The 18,320-nt window shown below is 49.7% G+C and overlaps 2 protein-coding genes across 8 annotated transcripts in view; one reads left to right on the forward strand and one right to left on the reverse strand.

The window, feature by feature from the left end:
• The window catches only part of NLRP3 (NLR family pyrin domain containing 3), a 94,026-nt gene extending 79,082 nt beyond the window's left edge, over positions 1-14,944 (reverse strand). For 2 of the 4 annotated variants that reach the window (XM_045850605.1, XM_045850602.1), the window contains exons 1-4: positions 14,858-14,944; positions 13,895-14,029; positions 13,495-13,802; positions 11,987-12,147 (exon numbers count right to left, since the gene is read on the reverse strand). The gene's annotated coding sequence lies outside the window, so the exon portion shown is untranslated. Of the gene's footprint in view, positions 1-11,986; positions 12,148-13,494; positions 13,803-13,894; positions 14,324-14,634; positions 14,810-14,857 lie in introns of those variants that run through there. The other 2 variants (XM_045850603.1, XM_045850604.1) reach the window with 2 other exon arrangements.
• Positions 14,945-14,996: 52 nt separating this feature from the next.
• The window catches only part of ZNF496 (zinc finger protein 496), a 36,932-nt gene continuing 33,608 nt past the window's right edge, over positions 14,997-18,320 (forward strand). For 2 of the 4 annotated variants that reach the window (XM_045850607.1, XM_045850609.1), the window contains exons 1-4: positions 14,998-15,132; positions 15,330-15,555; positions 17,126-17,222; positions 17,566-17,992. In XM_045850607.1, coding sequence (XP_045706563.1) covers positions 17,603-17,992 — 390 coding nt within the window. In that variant the 5' untranslated portion in view covers positions 14,998-15,132; positions 15,330-15,555; positions 17,126-17,222; positions 17,566-17,602. Of the gene's footprint in view, positions 15,133-15,329; positions 15,556-17,125; positions 17,223-17,565; positions 17,993-18,320 lie in introns of all 4 variants that reach the window. The other 2 variants (XM_045850611.1, XM_045850610.1) reach the window with 2 other exon arrangements.

Consider the following 18,320-nt stretch of genomic DNA (forward strand, 5'->3'; position numbering starts at 1 on the left):
GGACCCACATGCTGCAGCAGGCCTGAGGCTGACCCACTCTGGTCCGATCCCTGTCCAATAACACTACCACTGAGGCCTGGCACCAGAGTCAGTGGCCACTGGTGACCAACAGTGAGTGGCTCCAGACTCTCACAAATTCCTATCAGGGTGCCCACAGGCTTGGGAAAACTCTTCCCAGCAAAGAGTGTGTCGGTGGCCACAGTCTTACACCCTCCCTTGTGGTCAGCATACCCCTCCCTCCACCACAGGGGCCCAGGCAGGTCTGTGAGAAGCATTCCCAACTGGAGGGACTGGTCTCAGAAATCCCCAGAGCCCTTGGCCACTGCCATGGTGGGGTGGGGAGGAGGAACCATTGAGGCCACAGGCTCCAGTGGACAGAGCCAGGGAAATAGAGGTGAAGGGCCTGTGGTGTGTGGCCCAGTGAAGGGAAGGCTCTGTAATGGTAGAGGCCAATCAGGGGTCCTTGCCAACAAGCTAGGGTCAGGCACCCATGTCATGTCCCCAGAGATTCCTCCAGTGCCTTATGCGTGGGTCCTTCACATTTCTGGGCCTTAGTTTCAACTCAGTTAAGAAGTTTGATACTAGATAATTTCTGAGGATTTATCAGGGTGTTAACTCCATATTAACAGAAGCAACAAATTAAAAAAAAAACTACTTTTAAAGGAATTATACCAAATAGTTATAGTAATAACTGAGGTAAGGAATAACTGATCGTGAGACATGCAAATTTTTTAAAGTAACAGTAAGGATACATGTAAATCGCTGCCTTCCACCTGAGAATAACTAATGTAAAACAAGAAATGGGAGGCACTGTCTCCCCTCCTCCCTCCAGAGCATTACCTTCGCTTTTTTTTCTCCTAAGCTCCAAGAGCCCCCTTTTTGCTTCTGTAACTCATTCCCTAGCCCACACAGCCCAGCTATCTCCCGTCTACTATCTCTGTAACTTTATTGTTATTTTTAGAGAGAGGGGAAGGGAAGGAGAAAGAGAGGGAGAGAAACTTCGATGTGTAAGAGAAACATCAATCAGCTGCATTGTCACACGCGCATCAGAGACCTGGCCCCGAAAACCAGAAACGTGCCCTTATGGGGAATGGAACCAATGACCTTTCAGCTTGCGGGCCAGTGCTCAATCCACTGAGCACACCAGCCAGGGATGTAGCTCTCTAAATAAATGTTCTCTTACGGAAGAAAGAGAAAGAAAGAGGAGTACAAAGTAAGATTTAAACCATCTCTTCCTAGAGTGTGAAATCTGTGTGGATAAAAAGGGCCCCTAAAAAGGGGTTCTTCGGGAAGTAACTTCACAGGTGGTCTGATCAAAATTGGTTTCTGGGCAGGTTGTGGTGGGTAGCCATGCCCCAGGCCTATGACATTTTAGTAAAAGGCTTATCTTTGCCTTAATCAAGGCCCATCCCTTGTTTCTGTAATACAAGTTAACACACTTTTGAAATGCCCACTTTTACATCCCTATTTCCTAAAATGGAACCACCCTCTAGAAGGCACATTATCTTAACTATCCTGCAATCCAGTTGAAACCAGAAAAGTCAGGGGTTCTAGCTGCCTGTCACTACCAGAACCAGTAAGCAGAGACAAGGATTGAATCTTTATGGGCAGTTTTGTCAGCTGCCAAGCGATCTGAGAAGACAGTGGGTTATGTACCCTAAAAGACCCACTGTCTTACATCTTGTCTCAAACTGACCTTTTTATAAGGAGACGAAGAGGGTGGGTAAGGGGTTTGGAATTTAAGAAAAAAGTAGGTAAGGGGTTTGGAATTCAGGGAAAAGTTTAATCAGATAAAATCTGCAGTCTGGCAATTTTCCTAGCATCCTTTCATCTGTGATTGTTTATCTGCATCCTGGTCTAAGGGCATTCTCTCCCTGGAGCACAATGGCTCAGTTACCATCTTCAGTCCTCCTGGGGTACTGAAGGGGGTATTGCTGGGCGGTATTGCTGGGGGGTATTCTGGAGGCAGAGTGGGTCCCATCATACATTCCATTTCCTGGAACAGTAGCTTTCTACCTGCATTAATCACTAAGTCTGTTAACTATAATTTAAAGCTAAAAATGTCTAAATTCTTGAGCTCCCCCATCACAATTCCCACCTTGCTTTCTCCCACCTCTATGGAATCTTCTTTACATTTCCTCCTTAATTTCAATACACTTAAAAATTGCAAAACTGTCATTCTCCAGGGCATCTGAGGTCTTGTCCCCAACGTGTTTATTGCCAGTGTGACTCAAATAAACTGATAAAAATTATCTACAGGTTTGGACATTTCTTAGGTGCATACCTGGACCAAGAAAGCCACACAGGATGGTAGGCATTCCACATCAAGTTAGTTACACACAGGGCCTCTGCCCATCTGGTGTTCTGTCAGCCTCCTTCCTGGCATAGCTTGGGGGCTCCCAGGAAGGTCAACAGCAAGAGTCGGATCAAAGGCCCACCTACGGTGCATGGTGCAGAATTATATCTTCAGACATTTGGGGTGATGTTTAGAAGCCAGAACTTTCTTATTTCTAAAGCCCACAATGCAGGCTTTGGGGTGCTCCTTTCTGGGTTGATATCACAACATCCAAACCTGTGGAGAATTTTTATAAGAGTTTACTTGAGCCTAACTAATGTAATATGCCAAGAAGCAAGGTCTCAAATGCTCTAGAATATTTTTTATGTATCTGGAATTAAGGAGAAAATGTAAAGAAGATTCAGTGGAGGTGGGAGAAAGCAAGGTGGGAGTTAGATTATAGGAGAGTTAACAAGATTCTGTGCTCTCTTGAGGTGGGCATGCCTTCAAGGGGTATTACTTCTCAAAGGTGTGTTAACCTAGATACACAAGGACAACTGACAGAGCTGGCTTAACACCTCCCACTCAAGAAGTTACCAGCTGAGGGGAGGTGAGGGGCTGCCACCATGCCTGTGCAATTAGAAGTTGTGACTTACTACAGCACCTCCTTCTTTTGCCCACATCTGCAAACTACTACAAGCTGAGTGTTTTTGATTCCCGGCCTTTCCATGCATTTGGGGGAGAACTTTTACCTAAAAATGTCTTTGCACAACCTGACAGTGGCCAAGACTGATAAGGGCCCCCTTCAGTGACTGTTGAATTCAGTAAGAGTTGTGAGGCAGTTTCTTTCACCTTCAACTCCTATACCAATAATTGTCATTCCCTTGTCATGCCAGTGAGCCAGGGACCCACACTGCTCCCTTCTGGGATTTCCAAAAATGCTAACTGAACTCTGGTACCCCTCAAGTGTTCTGGTCTCCCTTGGCCTGAGGAGAAGCTTTTATTCCACTCCATTCTATTGAAAGACCCATTACAGTTTTGGACAAGACACTCCTCTACCCTCAGTATTCTTCTGGCTGGGCTAATAAGCACACAGACATGAGGCAGGTTAGCAGGAAAACTGCTTCTAATACATACATACGCATGGGGACCCACATGCAGGAGAGGTTCAGAGACACAAAGGGAAAGTGGGGTGCATTAGACATCCTCCCCTGGGGTAGAGGGAGGGTGCCTTGGGGACCTCAGAGGGTCAGTGCAGGAGAAGGGTAAGAGTGGATGTTTGGAGATTCCAGGTTTCTCCTGCCCTGTAGCTACATCAGAAGAGGTTATCTGATACTCTCTGATTATGGGCAAGGCCCCTAATTCAAGTCTCCTAGGTAGTCAAGTAGGCAGATATTTCTCAAGTCCACAGGGTCTTGGTTGCCTCTAGCTCAAAACAATCCACATACCACAGATGCACATCTGGTTTTGTTTGTTGGTCTGTTTGTTTTTTGAAGAGGGGAAGGGAGGGAGAAAATGAGGGAGAGAAACATAAATTGATTACCTCTCTCCTGCCCCAAATGGGTCAGCAAGGGTGGGGAGGGGCCTGGCCTACAACCAGGCTTGTGCCCTGACCTGCAACCTTTCAGTTTGTGGTGGGACACTCAACCCACCAAGCCACACCTGTCAGGGCCACAGAGACACATCTTGAGGTGACTGGTTCTGAGCCCCCACAACAGCTTGTGACAGCATTAAAAAGCAAATTTAAATTGCCCATGACACTTGGACACTGTGCGACTGAGCACCATGAGACTTACTAACAGGAAGCGTGTGTGCGGGTACAGGGTTCTGGCTAAACCCACCCAACCTAATGGTGTTCTTGCTGACCACATCACTGGAGGGAGTGGAGCTCCCTTGAGGGACATGACCAGGTATCCAGTGTGGTCAGATTTCTTAGGATTCTTGCTGAAACTCAACCATGTGGAGATGAACACGGAATCCCAAAGTCAGTTCTACTTGAAAAAATGCTATGGGAAGCCTGAGTGGAGTTTGGTTTGGGAGAGAACTGGCAACACAAGAGCATCAGAACCTGCAGAGAATTGTTATAAAAGGCTATTTGAGCCAAACTGCAGTTGCTGGGAAAACAGTGTCTCAGATTTTTCAAAAAATTACAGTTTTGTAGTTTCTTTTATGCATTTGGAGTTATGGGGGAACATGAGGAAGACTCCATGAAGGTGGAGGTTCAATGACAGGTAGTTAAGATTATGTGCTGTCGTGAAGGGGGTCGCCCTTAAGATAAAGGCACAGAATCAACTCACCGGGCTTGCTTAAGGCAAAGAGGAAACTTTTGGTAGAAAAGTCATAGGCCTGGGGCCTGAGACTACCAGCCATGACCTGCCCAGTTAGGAATTTATGACCAGACCACCTGTGAGGTTACTTGCCTTAGGTTTCCCCTGCCCCCTTTTTTTCGTTGACAACATCCTAGCCTTTTTCTAGCAGAATAGAGTAAAGCAGAGATCATCAAGCTGAATATTGATGTGTGTGCCTTTCTCTGGGCTACAGGCAGAAAAGTGTGAGAAATGCTGGCTTCAGAGTGAAATCCAAACTCTTCAGTCTGCTGTGTGAAGATCTTGAACTTCACCTCCCAGCGAGCAAGTAGCACTGCTCACCTTTACATAAGCTTCCCAGAAGCCCTTTCCTCTGCTTTCAAGTTCCAGAAACCCCAGTAAACCTTAACCAGGCATCACCAATAACAAAGGCCACCTTGGAGCTACTCCAGGTAGATGGTGAGCTCTGCCTCCCTGCTGACCCTGTCAGTTCCTTCAAAAATAGGCACTGAGTCCTGGCTGGTGTGGCTCAATTGGCTAGAGGGCCATCCCCACCTACTTCCACATCCAGGTCCAGGTACATATGAAAGGCAACAAATGGATGTTTCTCTCTCACATCAATGTTTCTCTCTCCCTTCCTCTCTCTAAAAGCAATGAAAAAAATGTCATTGGATGAGGATAAATATATTTATCTTGAGACCCTCCTTACCTGCAGGCCCCCCTCCCAGCTGCAAGCACCCTGCAGGGGATGCGGCTTCTGCATACCTGTCCTCCAGGAGGGCTCTCCCCAAAAGGTTATGCTTCCCTCTTTTCAGAAGAGTCATGTGTTCACTTGTTTTACCTTCCTGCTGTGCCTATGAGGTTTTCAGGTCTTCTGGAATAAGCCCCACTTGCTTACCCTTACCCGGGCCACTCTGAGTTGATAGCCAATGAATGCTAAATTGAATGAACTCAGAGATGAGGACAACAGAGCCATTAGACATTATCTCAATATTCTGAGAGATGACTGAACAAAGACAACCAGAATGCAAAGGAGGGTAGATAGGGATAGGGGGAGAAGGGGTGACACGGTCATTTTAACCAGTTAAGTGTGGGAGATAAAAGGCAGGAAAAAGCTGAAGGTGACAAGTTTCATGTCTCATTGAAGGGTCCAAATTTATCTACAAAAGACTGTGAACAACAGACTGCAAATAATCATCACCCACAAACACCACAGTAAACAAGCTGCAAGGTCCCTAACCTCGCAGGGCATCGCTGTGCATGGTGGGTGTTTCCAGGCCTGTGTCACTTTCCCAGGGCTGGCAGCACACATCTCACCACCAACCAGGTGACTTAAAAGGACAGGAATTTATCCTCTCACAGCTCCAGAGGCCAGACTCTGAAATCAAGGTTGGGGCAGGGCCTGTCTGTCTGAAGGCTCCAAGAAGGAAGCCTCCCTTGCCTTCTCCTGACTTCTGCTAATTACCAGCAATCCCTAGTGTTCCTGGCCTTGTGAACACACTACTCAGGTCTCTGCCTCCGTCCTCACTGTGCTTCATCCTGTGCATCTGCATTCATGTGTCCTGCCTATAAAGATGCCCATCACTGGATTTCAGGCTCACTCACCCTAATTCAGTCTAACTTTGTCTTACTTAACTTATTTACATCTGCAAAGACCCCATTTCCAATAAGGTCACATAAGAAGTTGAGACTTAAACATATCTTGTTGGGGGTGGGGTGGCATGTTTCTACCCATTAGAGGACCTTCACTTCCACCCCGATTTGCACATGAAGTAAATCGAGCTTGAGGGGATGGGGCTACAACACTGATTTATAAAAGAAATATATATTTGGTTATTCAGATGACCAAAGTACATATTTACTTAGTGTGGACAGTGATAAAAGTGGCTTTTGTTATGGGAATGAGTTAATTTTGTTAAGTACCCAAGTGTGGGGGTGGACCTCCAGGGTACCAACCCATGATTAGAGGGTTGTAACTTTGGTACCACACCCTGACCTCTAGGAAGGGAAGAGGGCTGGAGATGAAGTTCCACTGGGAATGACCAATGACTTAATCAGTCCTGCCTCAGCAATGAAACCTCCACAAAACCTCAAGAGCCAGGATGTGGAGAGCTCCCGGTTGGTGAACACAGGGAGGTTCTGGGAGAGGGGTGCCCCTAGAGTGGGCATGCAAGCTCCCTGTCCCTTTCTACATACCTTGCCCTTATGTCCCTTCCACCTGGATTTCTTGAGTCTTGTCCTTTTATAATGAACTGGTGATTCAGTGAGTAAAATGTTTCTCTGAGTTCTGTGAGCTGCTTGAGCAAATTAACAGAATTAAAAGAGGAAGTTGGGGGAACTCTGATTTATGGCCAGTTGGTCATAAGTACAGGAAACAACATGGACTTCTGATTGGCACCCTAGTTGGAACCTCCAGTCTGTAGCTGGCTGGTCAGAAGCACAGGTGAGAGCTGACTTCTGTGACTTGTGTGTGCATGTGTGGCTTTAATTTGCATTTGGCTTAATTTGCATTTCCCTGATGATTAGTGATGTGGAGCATCTTTTCATGTGTGTACTGGTCCTCCATATGTCCTCTTTGGAGAAGTGTCTATTAAGGACCCCCGCCCATTTTTTTAATCAGGTTGTTTGTTGTCACTATTGTATTGATATTGGGTTGTATTAGCTCTTTCCAAATTTTAGGTATTAACCCCCTTATTGGATATGTCATTTGCAAATGTATTTTCCTGCCTGGTAGGTTGTCTTTTTGTGTTGTTGATGGTTTTCTTCATAGGGCAAATGCTGTTTAGTTTGATGTGGTGTCATTTGTTTATTTTTGTTCTTGTTGTTTTTTCCCCAGATTTCTCCAAAAACATATTGCTGATACCAATGTCAAAAGTTTATTCCTGTTTTCTTCTAAGACTTTTATAGATTCAGGTCTTACAGTTAGGTTGGTGATCCATTTTGAGTTTATTTTTAGATATGGTGTAAGAAAGTGGTCTAGTTTCATTTTTTCACATGTATCTGTCTACTTTTTCCAACACCATTTATTGAAGAGACTGTCTTTAGCTCATTTTATATTCTTGTCTCTTTTGTTGCATATTAATTAACCATATACGTATGGGTTTATTTCTGGGCTCTCTATTCTGATTCATTGATCTATGTGTCTGCCCTTGTGTCATTACCATGTTGTTTTGATTACTATGGCCTTTCACTGTAGTCCAACTTTGTTCTTCTTTTTCAATATTGCTTTGGCTAGTTGAAGTCTTTTGTGGTTCCATCTTAATTTTAGGATTACTTGTTCTAGTTGTATAAAAAATGCCATTAGTATTTTGATAAGGATGGCATTGAATCTGCAGGTTGCTTTAGCTAATATGGATATTTTATTGATAGTAATCCTTCCTATCCATGAGCATGTTCTAGCCTTTCATTTATTTGCAACTTCAATTCCTTTCATCAATGTCTTCACTGTAGTTTTCAGAGTACAGGTCTTTTGCCTTTTTGGTTAAATTTATTCCTAGGTATTTTATTCTTTTTGATACAATTGCAAATCAAATCACATTAGTAGTTTGTTATTAGTGTATATAAACACAACAGATTTCTGCATACTAATTTTATATCCTGCAACTTTACTAAATTTATTTATTAGTTTCAGTAGTTTCTGTTGGAATTTCTAGGGTTGTTTCTATATAGTGTTATCTGCAAATAATGACTTTACTTCTTCCATTCCAATTTGAATGTCTTTTTTTCTTGCCTAAATGCTGTGGCTAGAACTTCCAATACTATGTTGAATAAAAGTGGGCATTCTTGTCTTCTTCCTGATCTTAGAGAAAAAGATTTCAGCTTTTCATTATTGAGTATGATGATGGCTGTGGGTTTGTCAGATGTGGACTTTGTTATTTTAAGGTGTATTTTCTCTATCCCTACTTTACAGAGAGTTTCTATCATAAGTTGATATTATTTTTGTCAAATGTTTTTTCTGTATCTATGGATATGATCATATGATTTTTACCCTTCATTTTATGTGATGTATCATGTCCACTGATTTGTGGATATTGAACAACCTTGCGTCCCACCTAGGAATAACTTCCTCTTGATCATGGTGTATGACCTTTTTAATGCATTGCTGAATTTGGTTAGCTAATATTGTGTTGCAGCTATGTTCATCAGTGTTATCAGCCTATACTTTTCTTGTTTTGGTAGTGTCTTTGTCTGGTTTTTGTGTCAAGGAAATGCTGTCCCCATAGAATGAGTTTGGGTACTTTCCTTCCTCTTCAATTTTTTTAGAATAGTTTGTTAATTCTTCTTTGAATATTTGGTAGAATTTATCTGTGGAGCCATCTGGTCCAGGAGTTTTGTTAGTTGGGAGTTTTTTGATAACTGATTTAATTTCATTACTAGTGATTGTTCTGTTCATGTTTTCTGTTTCTTCCTGATTCAGTACTGATCTACACAATGTTATTATATAATGGACTTGAGCATCCATGGGTTTTGGTATCTGTGAGAGTCCTGGAACCAATTCCCCATGGAGACATGAGTAGTGAAGTTTGTGGTGAGTTTAAAGTTATACATAAATTGTTGACTTTGACAGTGGTCAGAGTCCCTAACCCACACATTATCGTTCAATGATCAGATGTAATTGGAGTGTTTGAGGAATGAGGAGTAATTCAAAATTCTTCCTGCCTGGTGGAAAAACATGTGGTATCATCCAGGTATTCAACAGCAAAAAAGTAGATGGAGCTATGCTAACATAGGAGGTGTAACACAAGGTTGTTCAATATCCACAAATCAGTGGACATGATACATCACATAAAATGAAGGGTAAAAATCATATGATCATATCCATAGATACAGAAAAAGTTCAAAAGTTCATGTGCAGCTAATAGAGAAAGGAAGAGGACTGTGATGAATGGGTACTTGTTACATATCTCTGTGCTGGGTTCTTAAGAAATCTTTTTTGATCCATGTGTGCTGGGTGTTGTGTTATCATGGCATGAATGGAAGAATGCATCCACTTCTCCCTAGCATCTAAGGAGGTTACACAGCAAGGGGGCAGGCACAGGACTTTCCTACTATTCCTGGGACTGAGAGGAAATACTCCAGGTAGGCACACCATGGTTCTGTGACTTAAATGGTATCTAGTGGGCATGCTGGGTGGACATGGAGGGGCCAGAATGAGGTCTGGGCTCTGAAACAGGATCAGGAAACAGATCCAGGTGTGGGATCAGGGTGTGAGATCCAGCGTGCAGCAAGCCCTTCTTTCCTACAGAAGAGATTTCAAACTGTTATGTGGACCATGGGGCTCCAGTCTCTGTGGGTTCTGGTGAAAATTAAATGGTAAAATGCAGGTGGTGAGCCTAGCAGCTCCCGAACATATTGTTCATGGTTTCTGTATCATACCAATAGATGCAGACCCCTCACACCCCCACATCTGTACCACTGGGTCCTTGACCCATTTCCTCTCTCTGAACCCCATTTCTTATTCTGAAATTCCAGGATCCTGGGAATCACCTCACTTAAGGAACAGACAGAAAGGATGGAACTCATGTAAATGGAAACATCTACAAAACTGCAAGGATCAGGGTGGTTCCCTTCTGATGGAGCTGAATCCTGTCCAGGACAAATGCATGAGAATCGTGAGGACAGAGAAGGCACAAGGCAGCAGGACAGAAACTGGAACAGGGCCTCCCAAGCCTTGCAGCTGCTGTGACATGCCACAAGGCCCCATCTTCTTACCACAGGCTCCCCAGATTGGTGTCCTGCACTCTTCCAGGACTCCATGGCTAAGCCATCACCCCCTGACAGCCCAGGACCCCCAGTTGACCCCCCTTTCCTGAGCCACCTCTAAATAGTCGCAAGGAAGTGACCCCTGCCTCCTGGCTACCCTCCTCCAGTCCCTCTGTCCTCCAGGTGGACCATCTCCCTTCATTAAGGCTCACTCCAGCCCCCTGGGTTGCTGAGTTTATCAGAGTTTATTGACTATGGCTGGTCCCCAGGTGTCTGGCTGAGTTGGCGTTAACACCCCAATGCCAGTGAACAGCTCCCCAAACTGACATTTGCAGTACTGATGTTGTTTCCTAGACCACAGCACCCAACATGTGAAAGGAAAGGGAAGACAACTTTCTCCAGTGACAACTGGGCCATTTCTGAGGCACTTCTGCTGGAGCTCTGAGCAGTAAGCTGTGTCAGCCTATGTTTTAGTTTTAAAGTCTTCTTGCCTTCAGCAGAAGGAAAAAGAAAACATAAAAGTAGGTTAACAGCCCTCTTGTGACAGCTGGGAGGCCTGTCTTGTGAGAACCTTATTAACACAGAGCTCCTGTGCTCAGTGGATTATCACTGGGCCTTTGCACAGGCCACATGCCTTCCCCTCCCCGTCAGCTGAGGACCATGTTTCAGTCAGCGTTTTCTAGAGAAACAGAACCAGTAAAGGGGGAGGGGGAGGGTGTGTGTGTGTGTGTGTGTGTGTGTGTGTGTGTGTGTAGAGTGTGGGGGGGAGGATTGGCTCACTGGACGGCGGGCTGGGAAGCCTGAAATCTGCAGGGCAGGTGTGGTTGGAAACCCAGGGTGTTGTTGCATTCTGGAGTCTGAAGGCAGACTCCAGGCAAAGTCCCTCCTCCTTGGGGACATTAGTCTTTATTCTTAAGGACTCCCAGACTGGATGAGGCCCACCCACATTACTCAAAGTCTATTAATTTAAATGTGAATCTCATTTTTAAAAAATGGTGTTTGACCAAATTCCTGGGCCCTGTGGCCAGGGCAGGGAGACACATAAAATGAACCATCACACCCTGCTTCTCATTCCCCTGAAGGGCACAAGCACTCATGGGTCCATCTACACCCACAATGCCCACCCCTGCCCAGCCTCCCCTGCCCCCTTGGCCAAGCACCCCAGACTCGTCCTGCCTGCCGGGCCTCCATGTAACGTCCCCCACCTTCACCAGAGGACCCAGACCCCCGAGGCCACAGCCAGCCACCTCCACTCCCTTACTCCAGCCCAGCGGTTCTGCTCTGCCCGTCTTCTCCACCAGTACCTGCTTCAGAGACGCCGGCAGTGTTTTCTCCTCCTCTAACCGGATCTTGAAACAGCACTCAGCTCCTTGACCAGCCCTTGTTCTTGAACCGCTCTTGCGCCTCGCCTCCTTCCTCCTTCGCTTCGCTTTACCCCACCCCCCTTCCCCCTGCCCTCCCTTGCTCTCCTGTCCTCTCCTGTGGGCTCCAAACCTACCCTTTCTGAGGCTGCTTCCACATCGCCCACACCCACCCAGGGTCTCTACTGCTGTAATTCCAGATTTGTACTCCAATCTCGCCCTTCTCCCAGATACCTGCTTCCAAGCCTGACCCAGTTCACTGCTTGTCTTTGGGACATCTCAGACCCAGCGAGACAAAAAACAAAACAAAACGCCATCCTCTCCCAACCCCTCCCAGATACCTGCTTCCAAGTCTGGACCCACTTCAGGCCCAAACCACAGCTGTTCCTCATTCTAAGGCCACACAGCACAGGAAGGAGAAATCCGCCAGCCAACTGTGGGATCACCATCTCGTGCCTGCATTTCTGCTGCCCAGCGTGGCACCCGCTTCTTCTGTTCCCACCTGTTCCGAATGGTGGTCGTGTTAGAAGGATGGTCCCATTAGGCCACGCCCATTCGAATTCCACTGCACTCTCTCTCTCCCGCCCCAAGGGGATCAAGCTCCCCCTTCAGGGCCTTCCCCCATACTGCTCCCTTTGCAGGAACATCTTCCCTTCCCACACACTTCTGCTTTGCCAGCCGGCGGCCTGCTGTGCCCTCAGATACCACTTCCTCGTGGAGGTTCCACCTGACAGCAGTGGCAGGCTCCTCCTGACGTTCTGTCACCAATGGCATTATACTGAAGAGCCATTTATTATTTCCTGATTCTCCTTCCATCTCTCAGGGACCAGGATCTTCTGTCCACTATGGTCTCCCCAAGGATAGGACAATCGGTGACGCACAGCAAGCATTTTATAAAAACATACACAGCCAGCAGCAGTAACATAAAACAAAGACCTGCACAGGTCCCAGTGGGCCTTCAGTGGGCTTAGGGCACAGCTTCTTTGCTGGTGCTTCACAGTAGGCATCGAACACAGCCCCACTTGGCACTAAAGAAAGCACCTTCCCATGGCTCCCAGTGTCCCCCACCAGTTCAGACACCCCACCCCCTTGTTCACTGGCCATGACCCTGTGCCACCCTTCCTCTCCTTAGGGACCCTGTTCTTATCCAGCTGGAGCTTAACCAGCTCCCTCATTCCAGATGTCACTGTGGCAATGGAACCTGCCCTGACTTCTTTAATCCTGTTACCAGGCATTGCTCCACTTTCCTTGTCCTCTGCAGCATGGATCAAACTTAGCAGATCATGGTATTGATTTTACTAACTGCTCGCTTCCCCTTTTCCCCCACAAGCTAGTTGTGTTGACAGATGTACTCTGAGTACGTGGAAAAGCACCTAGCACTAAGAGAGCCTATGAGGTTCTTGGTATGTTTGTTGAATGATGAAGGATTCCATACCCACCCAATGAGGTGAACAGCATCAGCTCTGTTTTCTGGATGAGGAAACTGAGGTGCAGAAAAGTGAAGTAGGCCTGAGATCATATGGTGAGGAGTTAAGGAGGCAGGCTTTAACCCAGGTGCTTAGTGAAATACAGGACAAATGCAAAGTAAAGGCAAGTTCTGAGCTGAGCTGGGAAGGGAGCTCAGAGGGAAGGAGCTGGGCTGGGCAATGGGGACTGACCTGATGTTGTGTGCTAGCAATTGCTGGGTTCTGCATGTTACCTGCTTTAGGGTCGCAGTAGGGCAGAGCAAAGAGCACAGGTTCCCGATGCTCAACTGCTGGTTCCTCAGCCAATCTTAGGGCTGGGAGCTCCAGCAGAGGGTCTGGACCTTCACAGAAGGGCCACAGGCTGGGATTATGCTCAAGCCTACCTCACTGGTCCCTGGTTCCTCCCAGGGGGGGTCCTCTGCTCAGGCTGCATGGCCACGATGGTGCTGGCCAGTGCTCCTGGGGGTGGAAGGGTTAACACTGAGTTCCCAGCAGTCAGATGGGGGTGGCTCCCTTCGGTATCCACAGGTTCCAGGTGAGATCCCTGGGTGACCATTTGATGAACAACCACTGTTCACTGAAAAGAGCTTCACTCCTTTGCCTTCCTCCATCTCCTGCTGAGGTCATAGTCCAGGCATTTGACAGATGCGGCTCCCAGTAACTTCCACCAGCCAGGCGTGGTAATTGGTAACTTGAAGAAAAAAGAGGCACCAGACCATGGAATGAAAAGACACACAGGGCAAAGGGCTGGTGTCTTGACCCACCCGCCCCATCCCAACTCACTTAGCCAGGCCATTTTCTTTTGGGGAACTAGTTTGTTCTTCTTGCCCTTCAATCAGTCTGACTGAAAGCAGAGGTGTCTTCCGGTCGGTGACCCTCCGGTGCTCCGTGCTCAGAGACTTCTGTGCTTTCTGTTCCCTGGGAGAGTTTAACTTCAGGGCGGCTCGATGGAGCAGTGGTGTGGGTAGGAGGGAATCAGACCTGCTCAGGGGACCCGAGGCACTCTTCCTCCCAAGCTCCGGAATATGGAAGGTTAAGGATGACCCAGGAAGACCCTTCCTGATTCAGGGGCTATATTCAGCATGGGGTAGTGTTGCGGGTATTTGGGAGGCCCTAATTCCTGCTTGCCACTTCCAATGGCCTCTAACCTCCCCCTGCGCCTCTGACTCGATGAGAACAGAGAGCCCCGAGCTCCCCGCCAGCCGCTCAGAGTGAGATACACCGGGCTCCCCGCGCACTCCCCAGCTTTGTCCTGATGCTCAGAAGGGCCGTGCAGCGGGCAACCTTCCTTAAACTGAAACTCCGCAAATCTGTTTAAGCCCAAGCAAGTGTAAGCTGACACCTCGGACGTCCCAAGGCAGCGGAGGCAGACTGGGGGGGTCTGCGTTTCTCTCGCCCTTCCTGCCTTTTCGGCGGCCGCAGCCGGCTCTTAGAACGGGTTTTGGCCATCAGGGTGGTGGCGCCTGCCATGGGAAGTTCACAAGGGATTCCTAAAAGGAGCCGCTCCCTTTCCCCATTCCAACCTTCTGCCCGGGCCGAGTATCCGCAGTTCCCGGCAACTACAAGCCCTGGGGCGTAAGAGTGCAGAGAACAGCAGAAAGGATAGCCCCTACACCTCTCCGCCTCGCGCGTCCTCGTGGAGAGTGTGTCCTCGGCCACCGCCGTGCCCTCTACGCCCCCGCCCCCAGCCTACTAGACGCGCCCCAGGCCACGGGGAGGCCGGGCCTGGCGGCGGGGCAAACTCACCGACCAGCACCGAGACTCAGACGCGCGCGAAGAGGGGCGGGGCAGGGCGCGAGCCCGGCTGGGCTGGGGGTGTCGGATGTCACCCGGGCGCACACCTCGGCCGGGGGGCGGGGAGCAAACCACTGAGACGCCGAGACCTCCGCGATCCTAGAGCGGAGCAGGAAGTGTCCCAGGGGAGGGAGCCCGAGGGTCCGGCCTTTTCTTTCCTCCGCGTCCGGCGGGCTCCGGCGGCGGCCAAGCCTGCGGGGGCCCTCCGACGGGGACGCGCTGCGGCGGTGAGTTCGGCGGGGCTCCTGCGGCCCGCGTAGCGCCCTTCCACCCCCTCCTCCGGCCGCAAGCACCCTGGACTCCCGGCCCCGCACCCCCCGATCGCGCGCGCCTCCTGGCCCCGCGCGCCCCCTATCCCGGAGCCGATCGTCGGTGGATCTGCGGGCGGGGGGTTGGTTAAAGCAACATCAGTATTGTTTTTCAGGAGCCTGCATTTGTTCCTACTCTTCCCTTCTAAGTGGAGCCGTGGTTTTCTGGATGAGCAGGAGACGGGGCTTGGTTGGCCAGGGAGGGAGTCGGGCCCGGCAGAGAGCCCGCCTCGGGAAGGACACCGGGAGTCCGACCGGGAAGGATGAAGAATGGCTGCGGAGACTAACGCCCCGGCCGGAGCGGTTTGAGTTGGATGCAGGGAAGGAGTTCCAGGCTGTGAGGTGAAGAGCCGGGAACTGGCTACACTGGGGGCGCGCTCGTGAGTGTGTGTGTGTGTGTGTGTGTGTGTGTGTGTGTGGTGCGCGCGTGGGCGCGCGCTGCAGGGGAAGCGGGAGACGCGGAGCGAGGAAAAGCTCGGCCTTTCCTCGGCCTAAAATGCCCTCCCCTTTCTTTTCTGCTGATCGCGTGCAGTCCCTTCCCCTAGAAGCCCGCCCCGCCCCGTCCCGTCCCGCCCGCCCCGCGGGGATCCTCTGGGACCCACGTTCGTTCATTCATCTGAGGCATTACTCTTGAGCCTCCTCCTGGGGCCCGGCTGACAAAGAGGAACACCGCCTTCTGGTTAGGGCTGGTTTTCAGCGGACGCCGGACCCAGAGCGCTGAGGGTGGGGCCTGGCTCCCTTAGGATAGGGCAGACCTGAGCCCCCAGAGTTTCTGCAGTTGTGTGGCGGCTGAGCTCAGGGCCTTTGGGGTGATGAAACCGAGACTGGGTTCCTGATGCAGGAGCCGGCCCTGAAGAAGGCAGACAAGAGGCCCTCTGATGGGCCCAGCCAGATTCCTTCAGTCCTTTTCTGCTAGACTGTTTTCCCTTGGAATGCAAAGCTGTCTGGCGCCTGGGTTTTTCTGACTGCCATACCATGGGTTTGTGGCTCTTCTGTGAACTAGCAGCGAGGTCCTCATTCCACATGGGATCCCTGGGGCCGTTGAGCGGTTGGCGGTTAAGGTTAAGCTGGGATGTCTCATACAGTCTGGGTGTGGAGGTCCAGTGACTGTGCCCAGTGGTCTTAGAGGCCTGGGGGGGGGCGGTGTTTCTCTGGGCCCCGTTGTCTGTGAGTAGTACTGTTACTCTCTGATATTTCCCTATGTGTGTTCACTAGAACTGGGGAGATGGAGGAACCCTGAGCCCCCTCTGTGCTCATATGGGGGCTCCCACCTCTGTCCTGCCTTGGGAGGGCTCTTTGGTGTGTACAGGTGCCTTCATTATGGTTTAATTATGCCCTGCTGGCATGCTCAGTGACTTGAGTACCTACCTGTGAACGAAAGGGTTCTGGGTTCAATTCCCAGTCAGGGCACACGACTGGGTTGCAGTCCAGGTCCCCAGTGGGTGGTGTGCGAGATGCAACTGATCAGTGTTTCTCTTGCATGTTGATGTTTTTCTCCCTCTTTCTCCATCCCTTCCCCTCTCTCTAAAAAATAAAATCTTTAAAAAAAAGATGGCAAGGGTAGAGAAGGTGGTAGAGGCAAGGTCAGGTATCTTAAACTTAGTGAGTTGGGGAAGGCTGATCTGGAAGTGCTGGTGTTTTTAAATACACAGTGTTACTTTTCTCCAAGAATCTCAGGATGTGGCTGTCACTTTTTCACTGTCCCCATTTCTTGTGTGAGTATCTTCTCAGCCGTTTGCTACCCACCCCACCCCACCCCCTCAGTCTCCCAAGGCAGACTCCGAGTCAGAGCCACCTTGGCACTCTGTCCAGCAGATCTGTCACCGGTGCTGGCCTTGGCCACCAGCATGTGGATCTCCCATCCTGGATGCACCCTCATGGCTCTTCCCTGCCCACCTCTCTGCCTTTCCAGCTCATGTTGTGAAGGTCTCAAGGGCAAGGACGGTGACTTTGGCTCAGAAGCCCCAAGATAGCAGCTTGCCTGGCTCAGCCCTCTCGGGACACTGAAGGTACCCTAGAGTCTTAATTCCTTCTGGCTCCTGCGTGTAGCCCTGTCAATGTGCTGGATGCTCAGAATGCCATTGTCATGTTGCAAGACCACTGCTTTTCTCCTGGACTCCCTGCCTTGTTTGTCCAGTTGACCAGTTAGGGGAACACATAATGATGCTGTTGGGGGGTGGTAGTGCCCTCTCTCCCTTTATGCAAGGACCAGCCATACTGACACTTCTCACAGGTCCCAAGAGCTTCTCCCAAGGGTGGTCTCTGGGCCTTGTCGCTTTCCCCATCACCACCCCCCAAAATCTGCTGCAGGAGACCAGAGCATTGAAGCCAGTGATTTCTGTTTGGAAATAGGGTCGTCTTCTGCTGCTGACCCCCATCAAATCCCATCATGCCCACAGCCCTGTGCCCCCGTGTGTTGGCTCCGAAGGAAAGTGAGGAGCCCAGGAAAATGAGGAGCCCACCGGGAGAGAGCCCTGGCCCCCAGGGCGAGCTTCCCAGCCCAGAATCCTCCCGACGCCTCTTCCGCCGGTTCCGCTACCAGGAGGCAGCAGGCCCCCGGGAGGCCCTGCAACGCCTCTGGGACCTGTGCCGAGGCTGGCTGCGGCCCGAGCGACACAGCAAGGAGCAGATCCTGGAGCTGCTGGTGCTGGAACAGTTTCTGGCCATCTTGCCCCGCGAGATACAGGGCTGGGTGCGTGCCCAGGAGCCCGAGAGTGGAGAGCAGGCTGTGGCGGCTGTGGAGGCACTGGAGCGGGAGCCGGGGAGACCCTGGCAGTGGGTGAGCAGAGCGGCTGCTCTGGGCGGGCCAGAGGCTGGGAGGAGTGAGGGGGAGAGCAGCTGGGCATCAGTGGAGATGGGGCCATGCACTCCCTTGTAGGGCTGAGGAATTCTGTCTGGAACCCCGTGTTTTGGTTGGGCCCACAGAAGTGTTGGTGTCTCAGTACAGCAGGTTACGTTCTCTAAAGGCTCTTATTAGGGGGAAAATAAGCCATCCCCTTTTTAAAGCCCTGTCCAAGGCCTGGGTTGAGCCTCCAATGGTCAACCACTGGCCCTGGCTGGCTGATGCCCTCTCCACCTGTCCTGAGACACTCTCTCTGGGATTTCAG

The sequence above is a fragment of the Phyllostomus hastatus genome, unplaced genomic scaffold, assembly GCF_019186645.2.
Source record: "Phyllostomus hastatus isolate PE091 unplaced genomic scaffold, TTU_PhHast_1.1 phas_contig_81, whole genome shotgun sequence".
In the NCBI taxonomy this organism is placed as follows: Eukaryota; Metazoa; Chordata; class Mammalia; order Chiroptera; family Phyllostomidae; genus Phyllostomus; species Phyllostomus hastatus.